We start from the raw sequence: 14,367 nt of genomic DNA on the forward strand, positions 1-14,367 counted from the left end.
AGGGATTACTTGAAAAATGTGTATTGTCATTTTATATTACATTTTCTCAAGATAATTTTAATAAACATTTTTAATCATAAAAATTATAATTCTAAATTATAAATTAGAAAGCGTTTGTAATTGTCTTAATTAAATTGGATGGACTGTGTAAGAAGCTGCAGCTCTGTTATTGCTTAGTCTATTTTTTTAGGTGCTATATTTACTTGACTATACCCTAGTTTCCTAATAATTGTAATTCTATGTTATAAACTAAGTCTTACTTCATATTTATTTGTTTATAATATTTAAAAAAAAACAAGATATATGACAACTTATATTTTTATTAGGTATTAAAGTTTAAAAAAAGTTCAATAAGGAGTAAGATAAAAGGTAAACATCATATTTGTTATAATATAGCAAAATATTAATATATTTTATCATAGTCTCAACAAAAATAAAATTTTAATTTATGGTGATTATAAATTTTTGTTGTATTATAGCCACATTTAAGCTAAGGTTTTATTATATGTAGTATAGAACCATTTTATGTTTATTTTAAAATACAAGATCATGTAATTTCTTAAAAGGGATAAAATCCGCAAGCAATATTTGCATAACCGACACATTCCGATGAAAAAATCACCACTTAACGCGACACAAAAATAAAACTCAAGAAGCTTCGTCACGACCGTTGTATTAATACTTCAAAATTTGGCAAAATGTCAAAACAGCGCGCCTAATATTAGACCACTATCCAGACTATGGATAGAAACATCTTAAGCTCGATCAGTTGTGTCTCTGTCTTTTTTGGCAATGTGTTTTTAGTGTCTATGGCGGGATTAAAGCCCTAAAAGCACCATAATGAGCGTAAGTGTACCAAACATTATTGTTTATGTAAAGTTCAAGGACTTTAATGATTTTTTTCGGTATACCCGTGGGATTACTTAATCGAGGTGATGTTTAAAATTAATTTCGAGCTGTTGCACAAGCACAATTTAAAATAGTTTCGGATAGGCAAAATGTTTCAACAAGTGGAATGGAAAATAAGGGGTCTAGCTTAATTTCCAGTAGATACCGGCATAATAAATATATAGGATGCATCAACGTTCTATTATTAACGAATTAGGTTAATATTTTTAGATGTAAACAGAGAACTGACAACCATAGACATAAGTATAAACATTTATATTTAACATGTGGTTTAGTATCTAGATCACCTACAAAACTGTTTCATATCTAACGGTTTTGTTTTATAACTTAGCTCTACATATTTCTATTTAAGCAATGTAACAGTTTCCTAATATAAATAATATCTAAAAAACTGAATTGAATAGTAGATTATGTTAAGGATATATACAACCTTCGATTAATCACTACCTTAAAAGTTTTCTTAAACGTTATAATTATTAGAAGTGTTTTACTATGTTGTCACAACAACTGTTTAATTTTTTTCAATACAATATATCAAAAATATTGTATTTAAAAATATATGTTAGAAATTATTTAATTCTTTATATATATATTTAAAGTCTCCTTTTACCAACTGTGGGTTTATCTGGACTGGACTTAAAGTTTTACGTGTGCTCCGAACCACGATCCTCAGCATTAAGCCTACCGACTGGCGAGTGACCAACTTTAGAAATCATCCCAGAAGACATCCGGTCTTACCCAGCCTGGTTACTGGCGTGACTGGGATCATTTTTCCTTGTCGGATTTTACACCCTTGCCTAGAACATTCACAAGTGTTTTACTATGTTGCCAACAACTTGATTTTTTCCAATATAAAGTATTAATAAAAAAGCAAATAAAATATAAGTTAGAAACTGTTTCTATTCTAACATTGTTATATTATTAATATAAATAATATCTAAACAATACTATTGAATAATAGATTACGTTAAGGATATATGTAACCTTCAATTAGTCACTTCCTTAATAATTTTTCTTGGACTGTTATTAATATAAGTTAAAAGTTATTCAATTTTAATTATTTATTTAATTATCTAAGTTACCTTTGGAGAAACACTTAAGACTTATTTTGCAGCATTAATAAGTTGAATAATGTTATCTCTTAAATTACACGTAATATTAAGACAAAACCCCACCATTCTTTTAAAAAATTATATATTATCTGGCAACATTAACAAGTTTCAAACACTATTTTACGTTATTTTGATGAACTGACCTTCCACGTGACCGTGTTCGCTAATGCATTTTTGATGATTGACATTTTTTGACATCCTTGACGGTGAACTTACCTTAACTTATATTTAAATAGTAATGTTTTGATGATTTGTCGTCACAGTCGCTATTCAAATTACATATTCTTCTCATTAAATATTCAAGAATGTTAAATTTGAATTAGCATTTTCTGAAAATATTAAAGTTCATTCTCTATCTTAAAGTAATGTGTTATAACGTAATTTACTATATAAATTTAATTATTTTTTTATTTAATTTAACTTAATAATTGAATGAATTGAATGTAAATTACAACAATATATCTCATTACAAAACTAGAGCACAGTCCATTGATGTTATAATAGATATTTAACTCCAGACATAAAGTTAGGAGCAAAAGTAATTTCAGTATTTCCTCAAAGACGGCTTTATAATCATATATATCATATAATATTTAATTAAATAATACTATTACATTATGTTGACATAGTGAGCGATGCTAAGTGTTTGGTGGGATTAGAAAGAAATTATGAACTAGCCCACTTCCTGACTGAACCACTAATTCAACTGATAATAGCTAATGCGTAATGCCAGACTTTGCCTCCTTCGACTACCATAACAAAAGTATCTTAATGATGTAAAGGTGGATTCAAAAGAGGCTTGTGAATATTACTGGGTTCTCGTTTATGGTCCATAAATCTCAGATGTTTTACAGTGACGAAATTGTGGTTTTGTTTTCAGAAAAGTGACAGGTCGCCGTAAGAAATTTATGTGAATAAGTCTTTGAAAAATATAGAAAAAAATCAAAATTACTTTTTCCTCAATCAATAACACCTCAAAGTGTTATGAATGAAGAGTGAAACTTTATTGCCAGTTTGCAAACGATAATAAGATATCAAGAAATATTAATATACTAAAGAGATATTCATGAATAAAATATTGAATTAAATTTACAAGTTACGACTATTTTTATAATATTGAAATACAACGGTTATGCCATGCACTCATACTATTTTCCTACCATCATTATATACCGTATTATAATCAAAGCCATAAAACTAAGGAAGGTCCTTATTTTGTGAACTCCTGCCACTTTGTGCCACCCACAAGTGCTAACAGCTTTATGTTTGTGTAATTTAATGATCCTGGTGCTCTTTTAATTTGACTTTAATTAGCAATGGGTGCTTTGTTGCAAAAATGATATTATTTAAAAAACACTTCCAAAGCGCGAGGAAATATGTATATCTATATAGAAGGTTGATATATGTGAATATAACAAAGAAATTAAGAGAAGCTGGCGAAATATGGTGGGATGCGATATAAAATATGGCATATATTTAATTGCAACATAAATTAGAAAGATATACGAGGACCCAAACTTGGAGGTTCCTATATGGGACAACTATATGGACTTTTTAAGAAAGAAACAGGCAAAAATGGGTTTTTAAATTTTGATAAAACTGAAACATTCATATAAAAATGTATATAATTACTTCATAGTAATTGCTATTTGATCTAAAATAAACATTTTTAAGAAGTTAATTTCAACTGAAATAATCACAAGCAACTATTTGCAGTCTTTAACTATAATAATATATAATAGGTTGAGGAGTAAGTAATTTCGAATATTAAAAAATGCTTTGGCACTTTTCTGGTAAACTATAATTTCCACAATGTAAAATTTCTGAGATTTCTAGACGTTAAGTTAAACCAAATGATTTTCAGAACCATCTCGTGAGGCCAGTTGTACACCATTAAGAGAGTTTAGAAAGTTGGGAAGAACCGATATTATATTGCGCTCGGTTCAATAAAAATAAATATTTTTTTATTAATTACACCTTACTTTAGATATGCTTAGTACAACAATTTACAATTAATTTATTACTACTATTCTGTTGACTTTCATTAATACACAAGCAATGCGAATACGGGATTAATACGTCAGTATGTATTTCCCAAATTAAAATAAAACTGATCTACTAAAACTGTTTAAGCTAAAGTTAAAAATACACTTATATACTAAACGAGTGTGGTTTGATTCACTTCAATCTTCTGATTTCCTACGTGTTGTCCAGCAGCTGTATTGCTTCCACATTGCTGTGAATAATTAAAAATAACTATGAACCTACTAACAAACACCCTATAGTATAGCTTCAATGAATTTATTATATTACTCCTCATTTCACTCATATACCGCAAATACGCATTGTAATATGTAAGTAATATTAATGCTGTCTATTAGGAAAAACCAAATTTCTCTTTTCCCCAACAAAATTCGTCTTTCATTAAGAAAATATTGAATTCATTCATAAAGTATAGCTTGCTTAATTTTTAGCACAGTTTTTCTATTCTTGAAGTGTGAACTAAATTCAATCTTTTTAGATGTGAAAACAGTCAGATGTTGAAGAGAACTGGCAAATATTTTTCTTGGACTAAGATCCTTCCTGATGAATTTCCAAGGGTTACAGTCATAATATAAATTAATTGTTTAGAGATAATCCATTAACAAAACACTACATTATAACACTATAGACTAATATATAGTCTATCCAATAAAACAGCCAATACATGTCATCAAAATGTATGACGTCAGCAGATCGCAATTTTACCGCATTAACTTAGAATTTGGGTTTACAACACCTTTTGTCTTTGTTTAATGTTTTGAAGAATCGAATTATATAGACTGATACGGTTACATGTTCAGGGCTTTAGACTGCATTCTGTCCCTTTTGACTAGATTAAAATGAGAAGGAAAGACCGCTCCGAGTTTGAAACTAATTTTACATTTCTACAAACTTCATTTGGCAGTATATTCGACGTCATCTATGACGTGCATTGACTGTTATATTGAAAGGACTATATACCAAGGTCATAACTCTGAAACATTTGAGGGATGTAATATTCCAGCCTTTCAAATAGTAAAGCATTTCGTTAGCACATCATGCAGATTCTGTTCCATTCAATTTCAACATCGAGTCATTGTTGACAAATCCTATAAAATAAAATTGACCGTCTGATTAAAAAACAAGATCTAGTTTCAAAAATAAATAGTGTTCATAATTTCTAAACAACATATTATCCCTCGTTAATATCTTGCCGCTTTTTCTCGTTTTCTTCATTAACCTACTATCCGCAGAATTATATTTCAGCTAACAGCTATTATTTTTATAAATAACTTCGTATTTCCTCGGCAGTTTTGACCGTCACAACTTGTCTATTTTTAGACTTCCTACTTATTAAAATTTTGCGCTTTTATTGATACGTGCTCGCAGAGACTATCCCATTGGGGTTAATGGGTTAACGAAAGAAATTTCGGCACATGCACGTCTAAAACCGGCTGTTCTCGCAGTTTTTCTCTTCGCATTTCATCAAACAATAAACGTCGGATTAATTTTCACATGCCGTGTGTAACAAGTCATGTGGTACAGCGATATTTTAAATCAGGAAATTAGTATAATCAAAATTTTAAACGGATGAATATTTGGAAAATCCAAAATAATATTTAAAATTATATAATATCTATAACTATAATACTGCGGACTATACACCTGTCTGATACGAAATACGACATGGTTATAACTTATATAATAATATAATATAATAATTGAATATAAACCTAAAATTTTTTGGACATTCTGATTATACTAATCTTATTATGTTTCCTTTTAATATTTGCTGGTATCAATAATATTAACTAGTAATGGATATTTTTGTTACTTTTGCAAATAAATCACCAAATCTAAAATTGACTAAAACTCTAAAAAATAATTACAAATATATACAAAATTGAAATGCTTGATGTTACTATAAATATTTTGAAGTACATTAGACAATACCAGGCTTCGTATATATTTCTTATATAGCAGAAGAATCGTGTAGCCTAATTAGACCTAATATTATCTTAGTTCATGGTATTTTCGACCAACCATTTTACTGTTTCACTTATGTTTCAGTCAATACACAAGGAATAGACAAAATAATATGAACACCATGCAATATAGAATACCTTGTTACATGTTGCTAACACTGCTTCTGTGTAAATAATGTTACTCGTACGTATTGGTCAGTGTCATATGCAATATTATGATTTGACACATGTCATGTTATCCTACTGGCATCAAGCTTCAAAGACATACATGCTATATTCATAGAATAATAGAAAGAAAACTCAATAGCGGTCTCTAGAGAAAAGTTTCGCTACGTCCAATATCTAGAGGATGTTATAATAGCCCATTCAAGTAAGTTGACTGGTCAGTTTAAATCTCCATTATAGGCAGAAACAATGTAAGAAACAGAATGTAAGAAACACATTTTGCTGTGAAGACATTTGATTAGTTCTTTGATAAAGTTTGCCACGCAGATGAGCCACATGACGTCACATTTCATTGACCAATACAATTTAAATACAAAATTATTAAATCAAAATCAATAAAAATATTAAAAGAAATAAAATCTATAAAGATAAATATTGAGAGAAATTCAAAGTGAACTGACCTTCAAAGTTATGGCCGGACAACATAAAACTACCGCGTAACTGTCACCAGAACTCCACACTCCAGAGATCCACAAAATTAACATTCATGGAAGGGCTGCCATTGCAAAATATGAAAAATACTTTATAATGGAAGCCAGCACTAAATTACACAAGAAGTGGTGGGCAAATCTGGTTGCCTATAAACGGGCGGGTTTATGTATGTAGAACCTTAAAAGAAGTCGTCGATCCGGACTGTCTGTTTCCTACAGTCAATTACGGAGGAGGCTCCGTTATGATTTGGTCTGCAATATCGTGGTATTCAGCTGGTCCTTTTATTCACAACACTGGCCTGATTACTGTGAATGAATATCTCGACATGACTAGCATATTGCTGAGAAACATTGCTATATCGAGGAGCATCAGAATATTATCCAACATCTTCTCTGGTCAGCACAATCGCCAAACCTCAACATAATTGAACCGTTATACAGGAATGGTATAACATTTCATTGCAATCTATTCAAACACTCTACGAATCAATTTTGCTAAAAATTGCAGCTCTTAAAAGCAAACATTCATATTATTTTGTCAATTCTCCGTAAATGCCACTTAATTGATTACAATTTGTTTAAATTACTTAAATTATTTTTTTAAATTCACTATCAATAACCAACTAAAAAAAGATAGATAGAATTAGCCGGAAAAGGTACCAAGGGATTATGGAAAACCTGATGGTAATTCAATAGAAATAAGACACTTTTTGTAACATTTTTTCAAAAAATAGTTTATTATGGTTACAATATAAAATACGAAAAAACGATATGACTATAAATAAAAAGTCTATGACAATCAACTTATTATTATATGCTTCAGAATACGAATGATAACAAATGGAGACCAATGGCTATCTCGAACCCATCAACCAGATTACGCCTGGCCAGGAACATGCCCCAGTGGGTGGTAAGTAAACGGATTTCGAGTTTTTGAAATGTAACGAGGTATTTAAAGCTTTTGTTTCTATACTAGTAAATCCAACACAGGGTGATATAAAACAGCAGAAGCTAGTTATTTGTATGAAATTCAATGTGGTGTAATTTTGATACGTGATATCAGCAAGAACACTAAACTTCTTGCATCAAGCATAAACTAAAAAAGGAACATTCTCTTTAGATAGAAATATTGTAATAAAATCAATAATTCTGCCTCTAAGATTTGATTTACTCATGAAAATACATTCAAGCTAAAATCACGTCTTAACTAATAATTATTTAGTCGTAAAAATGGAAAGCGGAAAAATAAATTCTCTATAAAGTGATATAAAATCACAACTAAACATACTATTTCTGGCCGATACAAAGCTACTATTATGATTTCTTTAACAATATACTAAAATATAAGATATCATCAGTCAAAATACATGTCGTGTAAATAAACCAGCTATAAATTGTTCGAATAAATGCTAACAAAATATTTCTCAAAAATTTTAGATCAGATCTAAAAAGTTTAGATGAAGAGTTATGTACATGTTGTGAAAAAATATTATACTTTCTTATAACGTAAAATCAACGAGATTATACTTCTCGTTATATGATTATACATTGCGCTCTATCTATAAAAGGTATTAATAAAATGGAAGTGGACATCCAAGACACCAGATAGCGCACCGTTCAATCAACCGGCATCAGAGAAGTCCACCCTTTTCAAGGGAGTTATGATTGTTAATGTTCAACTATAGCTAAAATACTAATATATCCTTTAAACTTAATTAAATTCAGTTCGTTTATGTCACGCCATACAAAAAATTTTCATTTTTATACAGGGGTATAGTCATGTCATCAAGATCGCATTTTAGACATAAATTTACAATTCCTGACAGTTATTACATGGTGTTTTACTGAAATAATAAAATCCATTACTTGAACTTCGACTGCGATTTCAAATAATAATAAAAAGACTCTTGTTACTCTAAAAAAATTATCACAGAACGCACACATCAGTGGAAAAATCGCAAACGAACACAGCCGAACTACAGTTTTTCGATATATTTTTCAAAATATAATGTCCTTTGGTATCGGAGCCTAAAGTAAAACACCGTATATATACCGTGTCGGAATCTGAAAGAATTTAATATGTACATGTATATATGTACAATTTTTAATAAAAGTAGATATGATTCAATAAAAAATTTAAAAAATCAATAAAAAAAAACTAAATGGACACCCTGTATACTTTTTTTTAATAAACCTATGGATTATTAAACACGTTCTTTTGTTTTGTTAGAAAACAAAAAAACTGATTTCTTAGAAAAATCATATATGAAAATCAGGTTATATTCCATAAGGTAGAATAAGTTTACTATTTTTAAATTAATATCAATATTGATTTAAATATTCATGGATTGCATCTATTAGTTGAGGAATATATAAACCTTCGAAAAAATTAAAAGCAAAAAACAAAGTAATCAACAGATGTTCAAATATTAAATCAATTTTCGGTACCCTCAAATGGCAATTTATATGTATATATACTCTATTTTCTAACTTATTTACAAGCAACGCATCCTTAAAAGGCAAAATTACAAAAACTCCGAAGAAAAAACTATTTACAGATTATTTTTTTTGCAAAAGAATAGTAAGCCTTTAAAGAAAAACGTTTGATGTTCTGTATAGTCATCTAAAAATCTAACCTACCTACTATTTAATAGCAAGATAAACAAGGTCTAGTATATATTAGTTATCATCTTCTCCCAACTGATCATCAATTTTAAGACTTTCCTCGTCGCTGGAATCCGTTTCATTTTCCTCATCAAGATTCCTTATGTTATTTGAGCATGTGCCATTATCGACAATTGAATTTTGGGCCCGATCTGATTCCAATTTTCTATTCTTTTTTGGTATCTCTATCTCATTTTCACTGCTTGAATCCGTGTCTTGGGCACCAGATTCATTACCTTCAGAATCTTTCTTCAAGTCGCCTTCACCATTCTCCTCTTTATTCTTTGCATCATCTCCTTCTGTATCTGAAATTTCCTTGTATTTACTTTTGCCCAGTACCTTGTACTTATAACCAATATCATCTCGAAGATGTAATTTTCGGTGAAGTTGCATATATGATTGTGTGGAAAATTCCCTATTGCAAATGTCACATTTAGCATTCTTCATTCCTTTAATGAAGTATTTCTTGCGATTTTTCTGGTGGTGTTTTCTCACTTTGTGTCGTAACAATCCAGTAGAACTATTAAAAATCCTTTTACAAACATCACAAACATAATCTCCATTTTCATTAGGAACTAAATTATGATCTGCTGGAGTCTCCGCTATTATAGAAATGCTTAAGGCATCATTCTCATAAGGAGCATTACCAGAAAAGTCTTTTAATGTTAAGGAATTGTTTTCCATACAGTCCAACTCATTGTTATGCCTTTTCAAACAATGATTGTATTCCTCTCTCGTGAGGAATTCAGAATAACAATTTTCACATTTAAACGGAAGTTTACCTAAATGATAATGTTTTATATGTTGCTTTAAAATCTTCACAGAAGGAAATGTCTTTTGACATGTCTCACAATTGAAATCACCTTGCTGGAATGAACCTGATAAAAAATGTGCACCAGAGAGAAAGAAATCCTCCTTTGGAAGAATAGGAACAAAATTACTAACATTTCCTTTTCCATTTGTTGCTATTGTGCCATTTAATTTGGGATTTTTTGGATCTATTTTCTGTTTGATTATTAATTCATCCCAATCTGCTTTAAAATCATCTCCATCTGTACTATTACTTGGTTCTTCGTGTTCTAAAGATAAAAACGAAGTTGGATCTATTTCAACACTCATTTCTTCAGCGTTTGAATCAATCAAAAGTTGATTTACAGTTATACTCGTACTATGAACAGGATCTGGTTCCTTCTTTGTTATTTCTGTTTTTTTAAGAGGAGGAGGATCAACTGAAGTAATAGGAATGAACTTTTGAAATGTATTATTTAAATTTAAAAATACATTTTGGTTTGTATCTTTGTTCTTTTGCACATTTCCATTATCAATTTTATTAGGCACTGTAGTGAGGCTAGTTGTAGGTATAAGATTCAAAAAAACATTTTGAAAGGTATTACCTGTTGTGCCTTGATTCTGTGAACCAACCAGTATTTTCACATATTTCTGATGAGGCAGAAGCATGTAAGTGCCTCCTTGCGGAAGAGTTTGTTCAACTTTGGCGACATTTTGAGATTCATTCTTTTTTTGAGATTCTTTAACCAACTCCACATAATTTTTTAAAACACCTGCTGATTGCACACATTGTTTTTTGAAACTGTACGCTATATTGAGTCTTTTTATACACGGATGGCACAACAAAGGTTTGAACGTCGTCCATTCCTACAAATTAATAAAAATCACACCCGGTTCCGGTACAAAACAATAACAAAACACTCACCACTTCAGATACACAAAGTTGTAATTTACTCATTAACGTTTCGCTTGGTTCGTTTTCGATATGAGCCAAATCGATAAGGTTTTTATCATATTTGAGACAGACGCGGCAAAAATTTGGTAAAGTAAACATTGTTTAAAATAAATCATGGGTTCCAGTGAATTTGTATTAAAAACCAAACTGTCATAGCTTTATCAAGCGGTGCGCCATATTAAACCGATGTAAATAAAAAAACAAAAATTCAGGCGTTGCCAGTGTTACCGACTAAATATATTTTGAGATATATTTAAATTTGAGCGATTGTATATTTTATTTAAGAATATTAAATTCTTATTTGTGAATTTGATTTTTTGGACCATTTTTTTTTAGTTCACTTACATTAATAAATATTACTTATATTCTAGAATAAATCTGGCTCTAGCGGTATACCACCACCTCCGGTGCCTAGAGATGAAAATTCAAAAAGTAAACACAACTCCCATGAAGGTGAACCTGATTATGAAGTGATCGAATTTGGACAGTATTCTAATGCACCATTATTTCAAAATAATCATGGGCAAAGTAAGAATAACATTATATGGAAAATAAAGGATACATATTTTTATTACAGCTAATTCAAAGACAGAAAAACATTGCCAATTGTGCGGATCTTCATCACCGTCTGTTAGTGTTCATTGTGAACAGTGCCAGCAAATTTTTTGTTTGTCATGTGATGACATGTATCATAGGCACCCGAAAAGGCAGAGTCATATTCGAAGGGTAGGTTTATGTATTTCCATTATTTCTTTGCGTTTTAATGGTGTATATTGGGTTGCATATCAATAGTATATACTCTAAAAAAAATTGTTTTTAAATAATATGAGTAGTTTTGACTATCTAAGAACATGTAAGTATTAATTATTCATTTTAGAGAATAGAAGAAAAAGGTTTCCAATCTATTAGACCTCCGCTGCCGCCTAAAGGAGAAACCCCTCAAGTTCCCGTGCCCCCACCGCGTAGACATCGAAGAGCTGGTTCGGTAGGACCCTCACCATGCCCTTCACCAACCCCTATGAAGCATCAGGTAATATAGTTCGTACTAATAAAGCGCATGATTCCTATTCTATAACTTATGCATGTTTATAGAATGTGTCTCTAAATTCAAAGCGCATACCGATATGTCCATTTTCGAGAGGCTTACATTATACATTGCACTTCTAGGATTATTATTTATTTTTACTAACTTGATTATTTATTATTTGCCTTCGAATTTAGCTGATTGATCTTGTAATATATGTTGATTAATAAGCGAGGAGCGATAACGTGGACTTTTTTCAGGGTATGTCATCATTCAGCACAATGCCCCGCAAAGATAGCTCTTTCAGTCTTAAAGAGAAAATGAATAGTTTGAGAAGAGGATTTACTTTAGGTAATCGACCGTTACCTCCAACACCACCTAGCGGCAGCACGGGGGTACCCAGCTACCCAAGTATGTAACAATGTTTATTTATTAATTAAAAATGTATGTTTTTGTATTTTTTTACTTGTCATATATTTCGAACATATTCTGATGTATTGATGATTATTTTCTAATTTACTATATCTCTTTATTTTAACTGTATAAAGGAATTTGTGTATTATTTCATTACTTTTAATATTACTTCAGCATCGAGATCAAATTCACAAATATCCCCGGATGATTTTCGACGATTTCAAGTGCCAAGCCCAAGTCCGTCACTTCAACAACGATACAGACAACATCAGCTTGCAATGAGGGGCACCACACCAAATTTGCCATCAACTGTGGCGGAATTCGATCAGGTAAAAGTCATTACCGTTTTTTTTCAAAAAAAAAACTACATAATTTCCAAGAAAATGGAAAAAATTACCTACTCAATGTATTGGTGATTTGATTCCATATATCTTGTCCATCTTTTAGACAATTTATGGATTCCATCCCAAAAAAACTGTTTGTTCTTTAAACAAAAGCTCGTGTCTCATTGATTCGAAATGTTAATAGTGGGGTGGGGCAAGGTCTGGGGAGTACGGCGGATGTACTTCCTTAACCGGTTTTGCTTAATGAGATGGCGCGTTATCGTACAGTAAAACCACTTTACCGTGCCTTCGGGCTTATTCTGGGCGTTTTTTGATCAAGACATGGTTCCAGTTCATCATTTGTTGTCGATAGCGATCATTATTAACCGTTTAATCATCATTATTAACGGTATTAATAGTTCGTAATACTCCACGCCACTCTGGTCCCACCAAACACAGAGCATTATCTTGCGACCAAAACGATTTGGCCTTGGACTCGATCGGCCGATTTCGCCAGGTGATAACCATGATTTTTTGCGCTTAGGATTTTCAAAATAAATCCACTTTTCATCAGTCGTCACTATTTGATACAGGAATGACTTCCGATTATACTATTGAAGCAGCATTTCACAGACGATTATTCTATTTTCCATTTCCGTCATTCAATTGATGTGGCACCCATTTTCCCATCTTCTTGGATTTTTCCCATCGCTCGTAATCGGTCGCTAATCGTTTCTTGGGCCATATTTAACTCTTCTACCGATTATTTTTGAGTTTGGATTGGATATAACTCTTGCAGTTTCGCATCTTCAAGCTTTTTCAGTCTACCAGACGGTTCTTTGTTTTTTAAGGTTAAAGCACACTCGTCTTAAGTTTCTACCACCAAACAACGACTTTCAGCGGTTTATTTCTTTTGATTAAATAAAAAATAGTAATGGGTACCCCAAATGCATGTTTTAAGGCACGAAGCCTGGCGTTTTCAAAGAGGTATAACTCTATGACAGTGTTACTTTCGCAAAATATAACATGTATAGGTTTGAAGCTTGATGTCAGTAGAACGAAACGGCATATGTGTTAAATCATATCATTGCATAATTAGTCCTAGTGACATGTGTTAAAAAAACCGGTAATGATTTTCCGGTACACCTGCTGTATCCGCACGGTTATTGATAATTGTTTTTAAAATGTTTCTAGCCGTCGAGCATAGATTCTGGATATCCCGACTGGGAAAAAGATCAGTGGCAGATGCGTAACCGAACCGGAAGCATTTCCGGATCGGAAACCGGGAGCCGACTGGCGAGAAAATTAAGCAACACTTCGTGCCCCCCTGGTAACCGTGCTTTGCCTCACAGCACCTCCGTTTTCGATTTGAACAATAGCCAGCCAGGGATGCAACATCATCATCATGGATTCATTCCGATTCAACAGGTATGCTGATTTAATAGACTAGATGATTGTGATAAAAAATCACAAAAATATTGATTTATAATAATATCCTATAAAGATAATATTAA

The 14,367-nt window shown here is 31.3% G+C and overlaps 2 protein-coding genes across 8 annotated transcripts in view; one reads left to right on the top strand and one right to left on the bottom strand.

Annotated features, from left to right (window-relative positions):
* Positions 1-719: 719 nt before the first annotated feature.
* Positions 720-14,367, top strand: part of LOC143202757 (E3 ubiquitin-protein ligase lubel) — a 30,306-nt gene continuing 16,658 nt past the window's right edge. For 2 of the 7 annotated variants that reach the window (XM_076414528.1, XM_076414532.1), the window contains exons 1-8: positions 720-846; positions 7,508-7,594; positions 11,464-11,620; positions 11,670-11,818; positions 11,970-12,122; positions 12,377-12,527; positions 12,705-12,859; positions 14,048-14,281. In XM_076414528.1, coding sequence (XP_076270643.1) covers positions 841-846; positions 7,508-7,594; positions 11,464-11,620; positions 11,670-11,818; positions 11,970-12,122; positions 12,377-12,527; positions 12,705-12,859; positions 14,048-14,281 — 1,092 coding nt within the window. In that variant the 5' untranslated portion in view covers positions 720-840. Of the gene's footprint in view, positions 847-7,418; positions 7,595-11,463; positions 11,621-11,669; positions 11,819-11,969; positions 12,123-12,376; positions 12,528-12,704; positions 12,860-14,047; positions 14,282-14,367 lie in introns of those variants that run through there. The other 5 variants (XM_076414526.1, XM_076414530.1, XM_076414533.1 and 2 more) reach the window with 4 other exon arrangements.
* LOC143202761 (uncharacterized) lies at positions 7,392-11,294 on the bottom strand. Its single transcript, XM_076414544.1, has 2 exons — positions 11,063-11,294; positions 7,392-11,004 (listed from the first exon to the last, which is right to left on the bottom strand). The coding sequence occupies exons 1-2, from the start codon at positions 11,189-11,191 to the stop codon at positions 9,364-9,366; spliced, it is 1,770 nt and encodes a 589-aa protein (XP_076270659.1). The 5' UTR covers positions 11,192-11,294; the 3' UTR covers positions 7,392-9,363.

Source organism: Rhynchophorus ferrugineus, unplaced genomic scaffold, assembly GCF_030347505.1.
Source record: "Rhynchophorus ferrugineus isolate W39M unplaced genomic scaffold, kcgeb_rfMv2 rfM9, whole genome shotgun sequence".
Taxonomy (NCBI): Eukaryota; Metazoa; Arthropoda; class Insecta; order Coleoptera; family Curculionidae; genus Rhynchophorus; species Rhynchophorus ferrugineus.